We start from the raw sequence: 21,646 nt of genomic DNA, 5'->3' as shown, positions 1-21,646 counted from the left end.
ATCCCAACATGATTCTTTGTGCACTTCTTTTCTGCTCATTTATATTGCATGTGGATTCTGCTATGCAGAAATTCCAGTTCCTCTGTTTAGAGATGCTCAAGCTATTTCTTGGTCCACATAGGATCCCCTTTTAAGTAATGAAGTGTTGTAGAGAGCTACTGGGAAAAGATGAGAGTAGGCATGAGAACATGGCCTTTTTTCATTTTGCAACACTCCACATGGCAGTTTCTGCAGAAAAGGGTGTCCTGGGGTGGGACCTAGATTTATCCTTCCCATTCTGGATGGTGAATCCATTTTGAGTTCTTCCATATATTGCACCCAACTGGCTAAAAAATGCAGCCTTTCAGAGAAGAAGTAACTTATAATAGGCACTATACTGTTACTGCTTTTTTTCTTAAATCATTGCATTGGCTCTAAAGTACCCTACAAAGAGAGAGCAGGAACCAGTTACTTATTCATTCAAAGAAATCTTACCAGCCTGGTCCAATTGAATGTAATGCTATTTTGCTGGTAGATTCAAGGGGAAGAACAATATGGTTCTCATGGGTTTCAAAGTGAAGACAAGTTTTGGTTTGTTTTTTTGTTTGGTTGTTTGTTGGTTTTGTTTGTTTGTTTGTTTGTTTGTTTGTTTTTGTTGTTGTTGTTTTTAAAGATAATAAACAAATTCTGTCATCAGTACCTTGACTAGCTATGTTCTTTCCAGAGAGCTCCAATATCAAAAATACAGCTCTATCCTTTAAGATTTGTCCTTTAAAATTAAACCAAAGCAGAAAGAAATCTATACATCACTTCTGAGTCCTTTTTTCTCTTGTAAAGCAGAATGTTTCTTGCAAAAGAGGAGCTCATGGAATGGGTCTGTGCTTGTTTCATGCACAAAAACCTTCATCTCCTCCTGATAATCAGGTAACGACACAAAGAAAATGGTAAATGTATGCATACTAATTTTTCTTCATATGACAGGACATATCTGCTGGTATAATGCACTCTTTTCCATCCAGCAGTATGTCAGGTTGTTCAATGTCTCTGGTTTGGAAATGTAGCTCTATAGATTTTTATGTTGTTTCTTTATCTCTGCATTTCCAAATCTGGAGAATTTAGAAACACATTCAATCATTCCCTTCCTTGGAGCATTTTTTCATAAAAAATATAAGGTTAGTGACACCTCCTTGGCAGATAAGATTAAAAAAAAAAAACCCAACATAGTTCTAAATGTAACATTTTATAACCTTCACAGTTCCTGGAGTGAGATATGTGTGGTAAGCTGCTGGTCTGCTGGATGGGAAGTGTTCACTCTTCTGGGACAAACAAATCAAGTGAAAGATTCTGTTATGTGGGAAATATGGGGATAATTTACATCAGAGAGGGAAGGAAATATGATATTTATGTCTCTGAAGTCATGCCTCAGAACCAGAATACATATGCCAGCCAAGTCAGAAATGTGCATCACAACACTGGCTGGTAACTTCCCTTTGACAGCCTGTGCATGAAGTCCTCATTTCCTCATTAGCTGTCACAGAATCATAGAATTGGCTGGGTTGGAAGGGACCTCAGAGATCATCAAGTCCAACCCTTGATCCACTCCCGCTGCAGTTCCCAGCCCATGGCACTGAGTGCCACATCCAGTCTCTTTTTAAGTATCTCCAGGGATGGAGAATCCACCACTTCCCTGGGCAGCCCATTCCAATGTCTGATCACCCTCTCAGTAAAGAAATTCTTTCTAATGTCCAACCTAAACCTCCCCCGGCACAACTTGAGACCGTGCCCTCTTGTCTTGCTGAGAGTTGCCTGGGAAAAGAGACCAACCCCCCCCTGGCTACCCCCTCCTTTCAGGGAGTTGTAGAGAGTGATGAGGTCTCCCCTGAGCCTCCTCTTCTCCAGTCTGAACACCCCCAGCTCCCTCAGCCTCTCCTCATAGGATCTGTGCTCAAGTCCCTTCACCAGCCTGGTTGCCCTCCTTTGGACCTGCTCCAGGACCTCAATCTCCTTCCTAAGCTGAGGGGCCCAGAACTGGACACAGGACTCAAGGTGTGGCCTCACCAGGGCTGAGTACAGGGGCAACTCTCACTTCTGCTGGGGTCATGAGGGTGATGATGAACTTTCTCCTGGCATAGCTATTGCTGACTACAGAGCCTCATAAATTGCATCTCCATAAAAAGAATACAATGAAGATCCCATTTCAATGAGATGGTTATAAAACTCTAATATTTCATTCATGAAATTATGCACCCTGGGCCTTCATTATAGTTAATGCAAATTTCTCTATATGTTGTGTTAAAATTTTTGAAAACATCTTTATAGCATTTTATTTTTATGGGGCCATCTACATCCATAAATGGGAAACATCTCAGGCAATTGCCCAAATGTAGAGCCATAGTGTTTGCCCATGAGAATCTCCAGCTGGGGAGAGCAAACAATATGTTAATTATCTGGGAGATTATTTCATGACCTTGAGGAAAAAAAAAAAAAAAAAGGAGTTAACTAAAGAAATTATTATAAATACTGCTAAGAATGCAAACTTTTCAGAAGAAGAAATGGAATCGAAGTGAATAACTACCATTAAGTGAAGTGAATAACTAAATGATAAGGAGGAAAGTGTAGCAGATATTTCAAGTTTAGCTCCAGAACTGCCACATTTAGGTGCCCAACTTTAAATATATATTGTTGGAGTACACTGCTATGCATCATTATATGCAATTTTATGTATTTTGGCAGTATATTCCATAATATAACAGTGGTCTTTTCCCATGCCAAGCCATCCCTAAATCAGAGTTGAATTAACTGGAAAATTCTAAGTATGTCATCTGGGAGAAATGGAGGATGGATCCCAAACAGGGATTCTCAACCTGCATCCCCTTGGCTATTCGTGATTTTTGAAAACAGTAAAGAGACTTCCAAATGGAAGAGGTGTGAGCTGAAGGAAGCCAAAGCTGTCAACAAACCACAACCCAAAGCCAGTGGTAGTTGTACTCCTCAAATCTTGGCTGCTTAGATGGCCCTTCATGGACCTTCATGGTCAAGAAGCCATGCAGTGAACTGGAAGGCTGCCTGAGAAGGGGGTGGAAGCTTCTGTGTCATAATAAATCTTTCCACTGCCAAATTATCAGAGGGCTCAGTTTCTCTGGACTTGTTTCATTCACCTTGCACTTTGGAAACTGATGCTTCACATGCTACATGATTTCTGTAGTTTGAAGTCTTGAAAGCAATGGCAAAATTTTAAGAGTTATGCATTGGGAGTTATTTCACCAGATTCATCCAGCTCCACTGTAGACAATTTGGACTTTTTTTTTTCTTTTTTTTTTTTTTTTCCCTGCATGAAAAGTACTGAATAAATCTATGTTGTTAGTGACTGGGGAAAGCAGAGGCTGCCTGAAGGAAGTGAACAGATGTGTAGGCTGAGTGAGAAAAGATAAGAAAAAACTCAGCTAAGAGGATTTGGGCTGCATCAAACTTCACATTACTTAGGCCACCAACAGATGAACAGAGAGAAATAAGAACTGAGGGATGATATGTATAGGGGCTTAACAGTCATGACTGTAATTCTTTTATGTGGCCCTTTCAAGGATTTTTAAAGGAGAGAATGCCACATTGTTGGCCTCTGGCAGAACAATATGCTTCTTACACCCACTTTGGGCTCAAAAGTGCTTTACCTATGTTTTTCAGCATAGTCTTTATTTACAATTTTACAGATTCCAGTTAAACTCTATTAAAAATTCAGCTCTGTTTTTGGTTAGGAAGGAGAAATGCTTGGGCTTTTTACACCTGTTCTCAGTAATGACCTCTGTGCTTTAAAACAAATGGAATAATTTTCAAGGTTTAATGGGCTTTTGCCTTCAACAGCTACAAATAATCTAATTATCTAGCCACTCTGGGTACTGAATGATTTAAGAATTAAAGACAAAATTAGAATCTGTTACAGTACTTAGAATTCATTTTAAACCAATTGCCTGTGGCATTACATGGTCTAGTGAAAAAAGGCTCCTGGCTAAATGCTCTTCTTCTACTAAATGCAAAACCAAATGTTAGTACAACTATTTTTTTCATATAAGAAAGTCAAGATTTCAGAAGTCAAATAAATCAAGTTATCTGTCCCTTTTTATGCTATTTTGAAAAAAAGTCCTTCATGTATCCATGGAATGGGAGGAAGGCCATGGATTGACTGCTCTTTGGATCAAATTCATGAATAAATTTGCGAATTCAGTGAACAAAAGGAAAATTACAAATTTGGTGAGTGAAAGTGTTTTTACTGAAGTAAGGTGGAAGTCATCATGAAGGAGACAGGGGTATATCAGGATGCATTAGGAGAACTTCTGCATGCCCCAGAAGTCAGCCAGAAGCCATGCCCAACAAATCAGTGAGAAGGATTTGCAGAGTCAGTGAGCAGGTGGATAAGGGTGATCCAGCTGATATAATGTGGCCCTTTCCAGAATGCTCTGGCAACATCATTTTGCCCAGGTAGCCAAGAAGGCCAATGGCATCCTGGCCTGTATCAGGAACAGTGTGGCCAGCAGGTCCAGGGAAGTGATTCTGCCCCTGTACTCAGTGCTGGTGAGGCCACACCTCGAGTCCTGTGTCCAGTTCTGGGCCCCTCAGTTCAGGAAGGAAATTGAGGTGCTGGAACAGGTCCAAAGGAGGGCAACCAGGCTGGTGAAGGGACTCGAGCACAGATCCTATGAGGAGAGGCTGAGGGAGCTGGGGCTGTTCAGCCTGGAGAAGAGGAGGCTCAGGGGAGACCTCATCACTCTCTACAACTCCCTGAAAGGAGGGGGTAGCCAGGGGGGGGTTGGTCTCTTTTCCCAGGCAACTCTCAGCAAGACAAGAGGGCACGGTCTCAAGTTGTGCCAGGGGAGGTTTAGGTTGGACATTAGAAAGAATTTCTTTACTGAGAGGGTGATCAGACATTGGAATGGGCTGCCCAGGGAAGTGGTGGATTCTCCATCCCTGGAGATATTTAAAAAGAGACTGGATGTGGCACTCAGTGCCATGGGCTGGGAACTGCAGCGGTAGTGGATCAAGGGTTGGACTTGATGATCTCTGAGGTCCCTTCCAACCCAGCCAATGCTATGATTCTATGAAAGACTTTTAAAGAAATTAAACTCTAATGGCAGAAAGAAGAAAGGTCCTCTTGTAGAAAAAGGGTGGTTTGAAAGAAAAAAAAAAAAGGGGTAGGATTAAATAGTCTTTTTCCACAGTGAGGGAAGTAGAAGGTAATGTCCAACAGCACCCCATGCTCATCAGTGCTGGTTGCCCCAGCCATGATCTGTCTGTGGGAAAACTGGAACTCAGTGAACATGCAGGTGACAAGGAGCCCCTGGCTGTAGAAATTGCAGAAGGTCTTCATAAATCTCAGCAAATGGGAAGAAAAATAGCAGATTAAATATTGTGCTAAGGAATAAAGAGTTGCACATGACTTGAGAGGGAAGCCTATCTAGACAGCAGATCTGTCATTGCTCAGGAAAGAGAGGAGGGCCATGAAAATGGTTGCTGGAACATCTCTCCTATGAAGATAGACTAAAAGAGTTGGGGCTTAACCTGGAGAAGAAAAGGCTCCAGAGAGCCCTTATTACATCCATTCAAAGTATGAGAAAGACTTGTGAGAAAGATAAATACCTTCTACCAAGTCCTGTAGTGAAATAAAATGGGGAGAATGGTTTTAAACTGAAAGACAGTAGATTAGGCTGGACATAAAGAAGACTTTTTTTTTTTTTTTTTTTTTTTACAATGAGTGTGGTGAGACATTGAAATACATTTCTGAGAGAAGTTGTAGACACTCTATAGCTGGAAGTGTTCAAGGTCAGGCTGGATGGGGCTTTGAGCAGTCTGATCAAGTGACAGGTGTCTCTAGACTAAAGGATCTTTAAAAGTTCCTTCCAATCCAATCCAATCCAATCCAATCCAATCCAATCCAATCCATTCTGTGATTCCATGATTTTGGAGCCACTGAACACCATGTGCAATGGTGTTCTTAAAGGCAGAACTTATTAAGGTGGAAATAGAGAACAAGGCAGAAAACATTACTACACCACAGGAATTCATGCTGTGTCCATGTCTTAAATATTGTGGTCTGGTCACCTATGTCTCCAGGAGGAAGGAGATGCACCAAAAAAGATTCAGAGGATGGTACAAACATGACCTGGGCATGGGATACTGCCACACAAACAGAGCATAAATAGACTGGGAGTCAGCCTAGTAAAGCAATCATTGAAGGGGTCTGTGTGGGAGGATGGATTAAGGATTTTGGCAGTGAAGGGACTATTGAGGGTCTCTGATCATCAGGTTCCCTTCTCTTCTCACAATAAAATGAGTGTCTACACAGGACAACATGATACCTTCCATTTCTTTCTCTTGCTTTTTAACCTCTGCCTCATACATCTTGAAAATTCACAGGGCAGCAGTTCAGCTGCAAACTGCAGGAGCAAGGGGAAGCCAAAGGATGAGGCTGGAGGGCAAAACCTGGAGAAACTCTCGCCTCTCTGAATTTGTCAGTGAGATGGGAGCCACACCAGAGAGTGTGCTGTGCCCAACACCAGCTCTGCCTCTGTGTGAAAGCTCTAAGAGTTAAATAATTTATAGCTCTGTCACTCTCAATATCACTGAGAAGCTGTAGACTGGTAAATGATACATGGAGAATATCTGTTCAGAAACCATTTCCATTACTAAATGGTATAGAAAGCGTGTTCATCAGAAACCATTTCCTATCACTTCTGAGTTGGACTGTGGTGGCTGAGGACAGGGTCAGTGATGGGCTGAGAGCAAGCTGTGTGGGTGATATGGGTTCTAGCAAGGTTTTTAATAGTCCTGGCATTTTCCTTTATTCTATTAGTGTAGCAACATGCTGTAGTGCAAACTCAGTCCAGGCTGGCAGTGACTAGATCAGCAGCTTTTTTATAGCTTGCTGTGTGTTTGCTTACCTGTCTGTCCTCAGGAGCACATCTCATTTGCCAGAGCTCATTCACAACACAGTCATCAGACTGGGACACAAACTCTTTTCCTTCAGCTCATCTCCCCATGGCCCTTGAGGAAGCCAGGACTGGCAAACCAGCTCAGCACCACTTCATTTCTGCACACCCAGTGTTGTCTGCATTCATTTCTCTCTGTTTAATCTTCTCAGTGTTGTGATGACAAACGATGGGTGAGTGAGGATGAGTTTACCCCATCAGCCCACCTGTTTTCCTAACATTCACCATTCCCTTACATGTGTCTTTATCCAGCTGCAGTAAAGCAGGACTCTGTCCTTTCATGCTTTCCAAGAAAATATGGGATTGTATTTTTCAGTTATATAACTAGGGATTTTGTTGCTATCACTTGCAATGATAATAACAAATAACATTTCTGTCTCATCTGATAATGGTTAAAAATGAATTCTCTAGAGAGCAGAAAAGGTATTTTTACAATGTGTAAGTTGTCAGTTATTACTGCAAAGAATAGTCCTAAATTTTGAAATTAAATGTCAAGGCATCAAGAACTAACCCTTCCTATTAGAAGACATAAACCACATTCAAACTAATAGAGCTCAAATATTTTTGTCTTAATTCCTTTTAAGAGTGAGGCACTGTCTGAGGAAAGATGCTGAGCAGCATGGAAGATCATTTTGTGAATTTACCAGTGTTTAAAAAGTAAAGCACAGTAATTTCAGGCACTAAGCCCAGCCACGACACACAAACACAGTACATACAAACATAGGGAAATCTTGACTTAGGTTATGTGGAGAATGCAATGAAAATGCTGGCACTTAGCATCCAAGAGTGGGAAAACTGAACAGATTAAATAATGTTTTGTACTGGACTGATCCAAAAAGTGACTGTAGAGAGGTACGAGTCAGCTAATCTGTATAAAGACCTGAGTTGTTGTAGGCTTCCTTTATAGCTGGGTGGAATTCACCTGTCCTGTGCTAGACATCTACATCTTATGGCTGAGCTGAACCTTGACAGGTCTTGGAGGCTGCAGATCTGTCCTGTTGAGAGATGGCTCCCACTATTTCTTGCTGCCCTATAGAAGATGCAGCTAATTCAGGTCATAGATATCCTATAGTGTGTTTTCCCAAATTCTGGGCCAAGATGGAGGGGGACTCCAAGAGGCAATTCAGAGCAACAAGCAGGCAGGCAGCAGTGTTAGACATCATCTTTTTTCCTTCTCCTTGGTAGAACAGTAACAGATTGTAGTTACCACTTGCAACAATTTATGTTAGCCAGGGAAGCGGCTAATTACCTTTGATTGCTGGCAGCATTCATCTCTTTCAGGGCACAAGAGTGAATTTTTTTTTCTCCCGAATAAATGAGCTGCCAGTGCTTGGGGGGGGGGGGGGGGGGGTTCGAAAATCAGATGAGCTGAAAGGGAACTGTGCTTTCAACACATTTGAGAAACATTGCCCCAGGTGTGTCAGAAAAGCCCTGGTGGCATCAGGCACCAAACCCTTTCCACCTTCCTCGCCATCAAACTGCTCTGGACTGAGGAAGCTGCCACCAGGGGAATGGAAATGTGACTCCCCTGTGCCTAGTTTCAAGCCTCTGGGTTTTGCCAGCTGAAAGAGAGATTCAGCTCAGGGAATCATTCAGGGCACCTATTTTAGGTTATAACTCTGAACTGTCCTGTGGGGAGACTTCTTTCATTTGCAATATACAGAGCATCTAATTCCTGCCAGATAGGATGCATAAATACCCCACATCTGTGCACTGAGAAAGGCAGACACAATCTGCCCACAGCAAATATCCTGATAAGGGGTTGGGGAACACTAACATAAAACAGAGAAATCTGTTTTTCTGTGGAGATATTTTTCTTCTGTTCAGATGTTAAGGTAATGATGCATAATCAATAGGGGAAATAAACACATCTTTAAAACAAACTTGAACCCAGCAGTCTTATTGCTGATGTCTATTCTTTCAGTGGCAGTGCTGCTCAGTTCTCCATTCCCCATTGCTGTTATTGATTTCCATTGCACAATTACTACATCACAGCACTTCTTTAGACTGTGGCAAGCAAAATATTGCGGGCGAAGAATAGCATTTTAAACTGCAATATATCTGTCAAATCCTCTCAAAGGCCAGCAATCTGCAATTACATGCTGAAATATTGCCTCACTTACCAACTGATATGGTCCAAACAGCAATTATTTTTGCAAAAGCCTTTGTTCTTGAGTTAAACCTGCTGTGATGGATGGGGTTTCGAATGGCAATGTAGCGATCCAGGGAGATGGCACAGAGGTGCATGATGGAGGCAGTGGAGAAAAGCACATCCAGGTAGATCCAAACTGCACAGAGCTTTGTAGGCAGAGGCCATGTGTACCCTGCACAAGAGAAAGTTGACATCAGCTAAGAACATGGCAAACATCTTTTGTGTGACACGTTTGTCTCACTCCACATATCCGTCTAGGAGGAGCTGGTGGTTAAATCGTGCTCAACAGAAGCTGCACGACACTGTCTTAAAAATTTTTAAAACCTACTTGCAACATTCTAATTCTGTAGCTTTTGGGATAAATTCTACTTCTTTCCCAGGCTACAGGTAGTGTATTTTTTTTCCTTTGAAATTCTATTTGCATAATGCTAATGCTTGCTATTATAACTAACCATTTCTGGCAGCAGATCTGTGGAAACAGGAGGCATTTCATTGTTGTAAACCTGCAAGTTCTCAGTTTTGTGTTGGGATTTTTACACCACGTAATTATTACTTTATTAACACCTGTTGATATGCAAAGCCAGCTAAATTCTGAAACTGAAACTTTAGCTTTAGTAACAGATGAAGAAAGAAACTGATTTTATTGCCTGCCAGTGATCTTTATCTCACCTGTGTTTAGGCTCTTCCTACAGATTTAAATAAGGATATTCTCTTTATCAATTAATACCAGTAGGCTCTTCCAGAGAGACCAATCCAAAGCAAATACATTAGTGTTTACCTACATCATCTTTGCTACAAATTACACTTTCCCTTTTTCCTTGGTTTGCTCACCAACCATAAAGAATAATTGAATGCTGTCCTTTCTGGAAGCTATTGGAAGATGACTATCATATCTTACCTAGTTTTTTACTTTTTCTCATTGAGTCTAAGCAAAGGCAATTCCTTTATCTTTTACTTACAGATGGTGCTTTAAAACCTTTGTTCTTCTTGTTCCTCTGCCCTGGAATCTATATAATTTATCCACGTCTTGCTTATTGTTCAATGGCCAAAACAAAACTTAGGACTTCCACAAAGGCCTTGTGACTGCTCAGTGAAATACAGGATTGCTTCATGGGTTTTGCAGGGAATATCCTTACTTACATAACCTGGAATGATGAGTGCCTTTTGTATAAATATATCTTACTAGTGACACGTGCTTAGCTTATGATCCATTTTGACAGCCAGATCTTGTTCATCGTTCCTGAAACCTGGACAAATTTCCTCAATGGTAGCTGGTTTGCTGTATTTTTTCCAAGTTCATACCTTTGCATTTATCTGCCCTGAATGTTATTTATTCTATTCAGACCTTCTCTTTGGGGCTCCATATGATTGCTGAGGATTCTGAACCTGTCCCTCTGAGTGCTTGTAACTTCTCCCAGCTCAGTGCTTTTAGAAAGCTGTGTAAGCTCATACTCTATGGACTTGATGAGCAGACCCAAACTAAGCAGAGCTTTGCAGGACCCCCACTCAAAGGCCCTCCTAGTCCTGCAGGGAACAACTAATAATGCTTCTTGGAGCAAGTTTTTGCAGTTATCCCTGTCCTTACCTTACAGAGGTTTAATTTAGTGCTGCCCATGGCAGTGTGGCATGGGGCAATGCCAAAGTTGCAATAGTGACAACACACCAGAGTATTTTGGGGTGTTTGTCTCCTTTGGAGATACAGTACAAGATTTCCAAGAGCAGGAAGAGAATGAGAGGCAGAGGAGCTTGTTCTGTTCCTAATTAAATTTAATCTTGGTAAGCACTGAGAAGACCTATTTCTTTGTGCTCTTGGGCTGCTGTGGTATGACCTGACCCTGACAAGTCATACAAAGCATTTATGGATGTGTTTTATCTTGTTTTCTGGTCTTTCAATGGAAAATCTGGTCTCTGGAGCATGTTTCATGAGGGCTGGCTATCAGGTCCATGTCTTTCCAGCAGCATCTCTCTGTCAGGCCAGCACAGTTTACACAGGAAAAAATGGTAAGGTATATTTACACTTGAAAATATTTGCCTGTTCTCTTGATTCAATGGCATTTGGGAATTCATTTTCCATATCCTTCTTGACCTCTTGTCCTTGCTCTAAAGATAGATGGGGCAGGGATAAAACAGCATCTGTCAGATAAACTACCTTGGAAAATACAGGGCCAAGAAAAAGACATGATAGGATCCAACTGTGGATACAATAATAGTTAGAAAGGGTGTAGATAACATCTTTCAGACAGACCTTGGGGTACTTTATGTGACACATGTCACATTTGTCTTGTGCTGTGCCCTGGCCACTTATTGAAAGGGAAACAATAGAAAAAAAAACCCATGGCTGCAATTTTCATGCATTTCCTGGGTAGGCAGAAAAAGTTTTTGAAAGTCCAAGATTTCATGTGGTCCATGAGAGCTCATATGGGAGGTCCAGGAGCTTCTATGAGGGAGTCACATCCAAGAGACAAGCAAGTGATGTTTGTGTACTTGTACATTTTCAGGTTGAGAGGCTGAGAGGAAGGGCAGGTAGCCTCTAGCCTGATATATTTTCTTCCCCGTGTAGCCAGGTGGTAGCATCCAGGAAAGGACAAATATTTTCTCATCAGGCTTTTCAGATGAGGAGGTAAACAAGCCAAGCTGGGAGGATGGCTGGGCTGCTGGTTGTTGGTAAAAGGAGGTATGGAAAAACCACTTCAAGTGAAAGGCTAAGAAAGTGATTTCAGGAAAGAGGAGAGTCTGTAGGCATGGGCAGGTATTAAAGAGGCCCTGTGCATCATCCTGCCTTCTAGAAAGCACAGCAGCCAAGGCCAGGTCAGCACCAGGCTAGAAAGGATCCCTCTGAAATGCCTGGTCCTTCCACTGCAGCTGGGAACTACACAGCATCTACCAATAATCCCAGCAGCTGCTCCATGCGGTCACTGTCACTCCACACTGCTACTGTCATCACCAGATGACATGGGACAAGTCTTCAAGACAGGAGCAACAGGCATCCAGCACCTGATGTGGTTTTGGGTGGGAACACACGCTGTTGTTCACCTCTGTGAGTTTTCTGTTCTGTGACCATGTCCACCTTGGTGGAACTTGTTGGTGCTGGTGGGTGGATGAAGAAGACTGCCCAGTCCAAAGGGTGCAGGCTGGGGCAGGTGTGGCTGGGCACTTGAATGGGAATTGCCTGCAGTAGCTGTAAAGCTCTCAAGGAGAAAATTATCTCTCTTTTGAGCAAAGCAGTCAAAATTGTCCTTCAGGGGGTTGTGGGATGGGTGATGGAGCACCCTGGATCCACAGCTTTGAAGGCACTCTGAAAGAGCGAGACAGGTGTAGAGGTCCCTGGTTTGGGCACAGGACCCTCAAACATAGATGATGTAGCTGATGCTGGTTGCATCCTGCCCTTTCTCTGGGCTTCTGAGACCAAACAAATGCTCCTGCATCAGGGGAGGTTACCCTCTGCACCATCACTGCTTCTCCTGGAGGTTGATGGTGCATCACACTGTGACGGCTCTTCTGATTCACCTGTGTGCATCACCAGATGACTTATCACCCCCATGCAAAAGTTTCCCCCTTCTTGATCTTGCAAGGGAAAAAGCAGAGAGAAAGGATACAGAGGCAGCACCCTCCCTCTCCTATGGCTTTAGGTGATGGCAAGGGAGGATGATGCAGCCTTCCCCCCATGATTAACATCTAGGCTTTGCTGTGTGCAGGAAATCCCATGTCCCGACTGCCAAATCACTCCTGAACCACAGATTTTGGGTGCCTCTTTCCTCAGCAGCATAGTCTGGCCAGCAGGAGTCCCTGTTGCTTGTCTCAGGGAATCTCACAGGATTTAAAGGGTTTTGCTAATCTCACACATCGGAGTCGATTCCTGCTCCCGTGGCTCTCGCTTACACTGTATCTCCCACCGAAGGTAATTGCATCACTAATACAATAAAATCTCAACGTTACACCACTGCTGATGCCAAACACAGTTTGCAAATGCTACCAAGGGCAAGCTGTGCAGAAATACTGAAACTGGGAAATAAACTTCCAGTTTGCTGGATGAAATCTCTCTTAAGTCACAGGCTCACGCTTGGACGTTTAGTCCCAGAATAGTGAAGCAACAGAAATCTTTGTAAACAGCCTCACTTTCCTCTTGAGATTGTCTGGATTTTCCTTGAACTGTAACAATTCGGTTGTGGCACTGGAGAACTAATTCCTCAAAGTTTAGGGGTTGTAAATCCTGACAATCTTGGTACTGAACACATAGGCTGCTGTTTTTTTTCTCTGAGAGCTGTGCTGCAAATTATTTTGGTGACAATGAGAAGAAAGGTCTAATGTTAATCACCTACCAGGGTATGAATTGAGTCATTATTCACTTAATTCTCAATTTGCTTATCTTATGAAATTACAGCTTTTCATAGTAAGTGTTACTAAAAAAAAATCAGCAGAAATAATTCCCATGCTTGTTTTAACTTCCACAGTATTTATTCCAGCATTTGGTGGTAAGTAGATGTTTAAGCAGGGTATTAGTGTTAAGAGAATTATTTACATTTGTATTACTTCATTAAAAAATAATGGAAGGAGTTGCCTACTTTGAATCTAAAGGTTGTCATAAGTGCTTCTGAACATATTTGCAGAGACCCTGGCAGGACCCTGTGTTCTCATTAGGAGTATTGAAAATTATGAGCCAGGGAAAAAATACCTGAAAGAAGAGTGAGAAAGCATCTTCATATACATTTTGAGATGATTCCTCTAGCAACTGAGTAATAAACTAATGTTCCAGCCTGTGTTTAAAATGCCTGCAACTACAAATATGAAGCAGGAAAAGGTTCAAGTTCTTCACCTATTCTGACATCCATGAACCCATTACATATATTTCAATTTATATGGAGTGATTACAGTTTTTTTCTAGAAAAGCATGAAATAATAACAACAGCATGTCCATGCATGTGTTTCAAGCTCCTCAATACATGCAGTAGGTTACACAGCTAATACTTACCATACAGTATGGTTAACATTGACACAGGCATGACAAGGAAACCCAGCAGCATATCAGCTATTGCAAGTGACATTAGAAAATAGTTAGTGGCATTCTGTAGTTTTTTCTCCAGTGATACAGCCATGATGACAAGTATGTTTCCAGCAATGGTTAAAACAATCACTATCACTGTCAGCAAAGCTGGCCAGTTTTTCTGGGAAAGCTGAAACAGGGAAGAGTAGCACGGTGGACCCATGTTACCTTCACATGAAAGATTGGTTAGGTTTTCAGAGTCCTCAGTCACATTAAAGAGATGTGATATGTTGATCTCTCCAGCTCCATAAACATTTCGGTAGAGTCTTCTTTCGTGATTTATTTGCATTAAGGAGTTTGCAGTTGGGTTCACAGAGCTCACCTCATCGGAAAGAATATCCATTGCTAAGTCCAGAACCAGAGAAATAAACAGTGAGAAATAGGGAATTATCACCCTTTGTCACCATCAGGCTTTATATTCCTTAGCTGTCCATGCCAGAAGTTGAAGGAGCAAAATCTCTTGTCGACTCTATTTTTGCCACTAGCTTGATGCCAAAAACCATACCAGAATTACTCCCAATGCTGAAATGTTTTGTTCTCAGTTCCATAGGAAGTCCAGTGTTGGCACATATTGACAATCCAGCTGAAAAGCAAAACCAAACTGTAGGATAGAGGATGTGGACTTGAGGCTTCAGAGAGCAAAAAATGTTGGAGAAATAAAAGAGAAAAAAAACTTTTGCAACCAGTAGGACTCCCCTCTGGAGCTACATCTTTTTGCTGTTGGTAACTGTAATCACACAATTTTAAACACAGCAGTATTAAAATAGCTTTCCATACCAAACAGCATAGTTCTTGCTTCCCTATTAAGAAAGTTGATTAAAGATTCCAGCCAGCATCTTTCCCTTGAAATAATTAGATATGCTCTTATTTATAGTTCATCTTCCATAACACAGATGATAGTCTCTGACTTCTGCTGTGTTTCAGTATCATTTTCAATCTCTTATTAGAGCTTACACATTCTGCTCCATTCTGATATTTATAGTTAATTTTTATAGTTAATTGTACCTTTTGGTCCAGCCTGGCTTCAGAATGGAAATTAAACAACTAGATACTATGATTTTAAAAAAAATACAATTTAAGGAAGACTTACTTTGTACTTCAGAGCCCACTCTCAAACTTCAGATCAGTTCACTTTGCACCTTGATTTACCATATTCTTCACTGTGTTCGGCCAGTTTTGTGTCCTTTTTCTTCAGCCTCCTTCAAAATGGTGGTATTTGGAAGAGTTTTTCGACTTCTAAACTGCACACTTGAGTGAAGCCAGTTCCTGTGCTGTGAGGCTTGCTCGTTTCTTCTGAGAGATAGGCTGCTCGCTGACTCTTTCCTTGTGCATTTCCCCGCCCCAGGGCAAGCTATATTTAAAATAGTAGTAATAGCAGAGCCCTTCTGGAAGTGACACAAAAGCAAGAGCACAGGCACAGACACACATGAAAAAGCAGCCTGCACGGAGGAATTACTGATTTCAGCAGGGATGGAATTTCTTGCTCTCTGCCTTCTTCGCTTTGTCAGACCTCCCACTATCCGGATGTCAGAAACTGCAAGGTAGCAACAGCAGAGGAGGGCAGGGGAGGGCAGACCAAGGAAGGTTTTTCTGCAGCTTTTGCAGTGTGTGTGTTTCCGAGGTCCTCTGCTTGGGTGCTTTTTCACTGCACGCTTTTCCCTTTGCAGAGGATGGCTTGCAAACAGCTGTGTGCAATTACAGTGTTTTACAGGATGCAGCCTTAGAAGAGACAAAAACTGAGGCTCACAATGGTAAATAGTAGTGAAAAACACCAGTGTGAAGCTTTTCCCATGTAGAGGGGAAATAATGACAGCTTTAAAAGGAAGCAGTGATGTTCAGTCCCTTTCATTTTTAACCCCAGGATTGTGCTGACATGTTAATCAAACTGGCTGTAGATATTTATTAAAAAATGGAACTCTCTCTGATGTCACACTCCTTTTTCAGGAGCTGGGTGTAACAGTTAACCCTGACAGCCTGTACCAGGCAAGAGTCCCAAATAAAGCAGTTCAGCAAAGCAGAACTTTATAGCAGCTGAAGGGGAAACAAATCAGCCTTCTGCTGTTTCTCCTCATCCCTCTACTGCCAGGAACAGCTAACTTTGGTAGCCAACTTTTCAATTTCTTACCTAACACAAAACCTATCCCCAGATTTTATGAGACTTACGGTTGTCCAAATTTCCCAAGAGTGGGTCTGCTGCTCTCCTGCCCCTCCTGAAATCTCTTGCAGATTTCCCTCAGCTGGAGGGCAATGGCTGTTATGTAGGCAGGCTCAGGCATTTTGTAAGGAGAGCTCAGAGAGGTTCCAGTGTCAACAGGCATCCTCATGGGAGCTGCAGTGTGATCCTGTAGCTCAGTTCCACACCCAGCATCACAAACCCCACCGTGGATCCCAGGGAGCTGAAAACGTGTGGAGAGTTACCACATCTCAGCTGGCTTGTGCTAATTTCTTCAGAGGTCAAAACTATCTCAAAGTGGGTCCCAGAGCACCTGCCAAAACCCATCTGAATCTACGAGGCTCTGTTACTGAAAGTCTTTCGCCATAATGTTCCTTTGGGGCTGGTTTTGCTCCCATCTGAGAGCAGACCAACAGATGCCACAGTGGGATGGAGGACCCAGGCTTTAGCTCTTACTGATGCCCACCTGGGAGGCAAGGTCCTTTTTCGGTCCTATAAGTGAGGCCAAAAGACTGTCAGGCAAAACAAACCCTTAATAAAGGCTGATGATGCTAATTTCAGCAAGAAATGTTTTAGCCCTGACAGTCCCAAGATCCAGAAGAGGCTTCCCTCCCTCTTTTAAAACAGCAACAGGGTGAGGTACCATGTTCACCAAATGAATTCAGCACCCGTGCTTCTATTTTCTTAGGTGGCTTCCTCTGGCCTCTAATGACTCCTTATTGTAATGGTCATGGGTGTGAGGGACCTTTTTCAGCTGAGTTCTAAAATGTCAGTGGCTGTAGCTACCAGCAAATCCCAGTTTCACCAAGCAGAGCTGTGCCCCTTTCTCCCACTCCAAGGACAGAAGGAGGTTTAGGACCTGCTCTTCTACTTTTCCAAATGAATACACTAAGAAATTGTCCGTGGATCTAAGGCTTGTGAATCTTGATTTCACATCTGCAGCTCCCTGTAAAACTGAAGCAGATGCCTAAAGGACTTTCCTGCTCCTTACAGAGTAGCTTCATTGCCCTCTTCACTGCAGTGCCACGACTTTCACTCAGATACTTCATCCTTTTTCTGCTCTAATGACTCACTTAAGACTGTGACTCTACTCTGGACGTCAGAAACATAAAGGTAAGTGCAAACAGGCTGAATGTTGCCTTCTCTAAGACCTTAGCAGTTATAGTTCTAAGCTTTTCAGTCAGACACTACACCATTTCTTTTGGTCTGACAGTAAACACATTACCACAAGCTCTGAGTGCCTTCTGAGCACTGCTCTGTTCACTCTCCCTCCACCCTTCCCTCCCATGAAAACTATTTGACATCTGTGAAACTGAGGCACAGGGAGATTAGTTGTCTTTTTTAGGTTTGGACATGACACGTAGATGAATCAGAAACCACTTTTGTGTCACACAGTATGTCAGAAAGAAATCTCTAGCAAAATACTTTTTCTAGCAAAGTATGTTGGGTATGCTACTGAGCACAAGTGTTTTGCCTTGTTTATCTCAAAATTCTCTTGACTGCAAAAGCCACCCCTCTTGCCTTCTTAAAAGAAGCCTGAAGATGGCTTCCCTTCCCTATGGTATCTTTAGAGGGTTCCAGCAACAAAAAAGTATCCAACCTTCCCTTGCTGAACCCAGTGAAGGGAAGGTACCAGGGCTTCCACAGGGGCTCTCATCTCCTTGCAGATGTTCTCTGCTTTGAGAGAACAGTGAGGAACAACTCCTTGGTGTCTGGTCATGTCTAAAGTTAGCCTTGACCATTGTTTTCCTGAAGGTGAGTAGCTCTGGAAAACTATATATGTCCCATGATCTTCCATTTTTAAACAGCCAAGCTTGCACTCTGATAGCAGCAGAGCCTCACACTCAGCAACCTGCAGTCCAAGGCAGAGGCTCGGCAGCTGCAGTCTGTCCCAGTCTATGTAAATTAAGTGAAGTTTTAGCTTAAAATGGCAATAATGTGGTCTGTGTTAGACATAAAGCATTCTTTAGAAACACAGCTGGCACTGGAACAGTCTACGTATTGCTTTTTGATTTCTGGAATGCACCAGCTTCTCAGATTCATGAGAGTTCATCCTCTGTACCCTGGTGCTGCTTGGAAATGTAGGACATTAATCTGTCCTCTTGGGCAGGGTTTGTATGCTTGGCATGGGGCACAAAACTGCTTCCTAGAAATTATGCTTTTCAGCAATTTCATCTGAAAGAGGAGAAGTAAGAAAAAAAAAAACCAAAATAAATCCAACCCAGTTTACCACCAAATTTGGTGTTCTCAGGGTTATTTCAGGTATAAATATCCCTGGTTTCTGAGTTTGCCCTCCTTGATGTTTTGAGTGGATTGTATAACTGGCAAATGTATAAACTGCAGAGGTTAATTGTTCACTCTGACATCTAACAGTAAGGCAAGGGGAATGTGAATAGTCTGTGTTGTGGTCTGCTGAGACTACCACTGTTTGGTATCTCTGTTTACATTTATCAGGGGTTGGAGCAGTTAATACTGTGGTGCCTCAAGACTTGGCTCAGGGACTATTTATTGCAAATCAGAACAAATACCTAACCAGCACTGCTCTCTTTGCCACACAGGCTCCTCAGTGGAGCTCATCCTGGATCTTTCGACCTTCTTGATCCAAGCCCTTGCAGTGAGGTGTGACCAGGCTGACATAACCTTCCTGAAATCCGTGCAGGAGCAGCATCCTTCATCCTTGCTGTCCACAGGAGATGATCCTCAGCAAGCTGGGTGCTGCAATACCAGCACCCTGTGTCCTCCCTTGGCCATGGGTCCTGCTGACTGGAAACCTGTGGTAAGTAACTGGTGTGTTGTTGTGAGGGTCTGTCTTGTGAAACTGGCTGTATTGGTTTGGTCTCATTTTGAATCAGAAGTGAATATTAGAAGTTGAGGCTGAAGCAGAAGCTGGAATAGCTCAGTTTAACTATAATTTCTAAGTGTAGCATATACTAAGCAATCTGTAATAAGCATATACACATATCATATATATTTATAAAAGCAACTGAGACTCTTTAAACTTTCATGCCTATCCCACATGCAAATCCTAGTTTTCAGTCTCTGTTCAATCCCAGGTAAAGCTGTGGTTCATGTCTTATTTTTAAACCCTGATTGTCTCATTCATCCATTAGTTTTGGAAAGTTGTGTAGTATTCCTGGTCATTTGTAGGATGTCCTCCTTTCTAACCAGGAATCTGCAGGTTCCTTCACATAATTACAGTCCCAGCAAGGACATAAACATGAGAGAGAACCTGGAGCACCTCAAGGCACATCTTCTCTCTCTGCACTAACCCTCTGTGAACTGAGAACAGTATAATTGCACTTTTGACCCCTTCTAAGTTGATCCATATTGAGCATGACCCCAGTGGAACTCAAAGGAATTGCTGTGGCACAAAACTGATGCAACAATTAGTTGCTTGGAAATTTGAGTTGGATTTTTTTCCCCCCTCATGAGCCATTTTTACTATTTAAACATTTGTTTTCCCATATCAGTTTTTTTTTTTTAATGGGAAGAAAAGTTCTGAAGAACTTCAATTTGGAAGTATCCAAATATTTTGCTTCAGCCTTTTTGATCTAAATGTAACATTTTAATAGTGCTGAATTAAAAGTTTTCTCATGAGCCAGATAACTGGCTGAGATGAAAATTGTCTTATTCCCTTATTCTTTCTGAACAATTTATATCCACCATAACAGTAAGCCCAGAGGCAGTTTCAAGTTGAACTGAGTTGAAATAAAATATTCTTGCTCAGTTAAAAATTAAACTGAAACATTTGATTTGGGTGAAACCCATGTAGTGAAGGAAATATTTTGTTTTGATTTTCCCAAAGGAAACCTGAATGCTTTGGGCAAAATTAATTTTTTCTTGCATAAAAAGTTGATTCTATGGAAACTTGATTTCCCACTAGAGGCGACATTGCTTGGAAGCATCCATTAAGCTTTTGTGCTGAAGCTATAAATGGCCTCTGAGGCTTTAAGGAGGAACTCTGCAGCCTTATTTAAAGAAACCTCTAAGAATCTATGCTTTATTTTGGTGAAACCTGAAGGGACATGTTCTTTCCCATGTCTTTCTCTCAGCTGTAAATATTAAATATGGATATACCTGACAACAGCTTTTGTATCATCAGAGAAATCTGCAGATGTTTGATTTACCAAAACTCATTTGGCTTTAGATATTTTCATTTCATCTTTGCTAGGAAGAAGCTGGCAAGCTGGCTTGATCTGAGACAATATTATGCTGCGTTCTAATCATCTGAGTTACAAATTGCACAGATCCTCTGTAGGTACAATTTTATTTCATCCATACACACATCAGTGCAAAATCCCATGACATGAAGCTCTATATTCCAGCATAAGTACCAGCATCTCTTCCACTGATTTCTTCCTTAATTTAAATTGCCAGGCAGCAGTGAGCATTTGCCACTTGCTTTGCTTCAGTTTACTGCTTAAAAATGCACTTGCTGCCACTGTTAACACTGCTCAGCATCCAAAGTCTTTATCACCTCAGCTGTTGCCCAGTGAAATAAAGACTTTTTAATGGGGTCATCAAAACCATACACAATCTTGTGAAGGTGGAATTGGGGGAGCTTTCTGCCAAAGCAGCATCATCTGTGGGGAGTCTTACATGTCTGTTAAAAGCTGTTTTATCCTTTCATCAGGCGACAGCCACTGAAGGAGAAGGTGGGTGCACATCATCCTTCCTTCTCTTTTCTCCAATAATTTCCATAGCTTTGTAAAAATTACAACTTTTTTTTTTTTTTTTTTTTTTCCCTGTATTCACTGCTGATAGTGGCCTCTAATTTTAGATCCTGCAGTATTCAAATGAGAACTTGTCCCTCCCAAGGACAGTACAATACTACAAAAGGAAAACAAAAGGTGTTTCAATTTTTTGTGTTCCAGACACAGGTTGGTCAGTATTTCTCTGGGATTTTTTTTCATGTTTCTCTGGTAGCACATAAGCAGAAAAGCAAGAGTAAGCTGAGTCCATGAGGACCTTGAAACATTTCTAGTTGGACAGTGATGGATGGAGAAGCATTTAAAACCAAAAAAACTTAATCAATATTGAATCCAAAGACATAGGTCACCTCTACTGGTTTAGCATCATTACACAGTGACAGGGATTAATCTAAATGTATTTGTACTTCCCATATTCCCAGAAGATCATGGGTTCACTAGCTTGTGGTGGACAATACCAGAAACCTGGGGAATAGGTGGGGAAAAGCCAGGTCAGCAAGAGATAAGCGTACAAATATTTTTTCACTGCATGCCTTTCTTGCTCCTTAAATATCACAGAACTAAATAGTGATGAACTTCAAAAAATAAATGTAGCTGGCATTTGTTGCAGTTCTC

General features: G+C 41.9%; 1 protein-coding gene across 4 annotated transcripts in view; it reads right to left on the bottom strand.

The window, feature by feature from the left end:
- The window catches only part of HTR2A (5-hydroxytryptamine receptor 2A), a 33,919-nt gene extending 18,244 nt beyond the window's left edge, over positions 1 to 15,675 (bottom strand). Inside the window, exons 1-3 of one of the 4 annotated variants that reach the window (XM_071739392.1) lie at positions 15,240 to 15,675; positions 14,078 to 14,750; positions 9,080 to 9,280 (exon numbers count right to left, since the gene is read on the bottom strand). In XM_071739392.1, coding sequence (XP_071595493.1) covers positions 9,080 to 9,280; positions 14,078 to 14,492 — 616 coding nt within the window. In that variant the 5' untranslated portion in view covers positions 14,493 to 14,750; positions 15,240 to 15,675. The other 3 variants (XM_071739412.1, XM_071739407.1, XM_071739402.1) reach the window with 3 other exon arrangements.
- Positions 15,676 to 21,646: the final 5,971 nt, after the last annotated feature.

The sequence above is a fragment of the Heliangelus exortis genome, chromosome 1, assembly GCF_036169615.1.
Source record: "Heliangelus exortis chromosome 1, bHelExo1.hap1, whole genome shotgun sequence".
Taxonomy (NCBI): Eukaryota; Metazoa; Chordata; class Aves; order Apodiformes; family Trochilidae; genus Heliangelus; species Heliangelus exortis.
The sequence above is the reverse complement of the archived record's forward strand: the minus strand, read 5'-3'. Positions and strand labels throughout refer to the sequence as shown.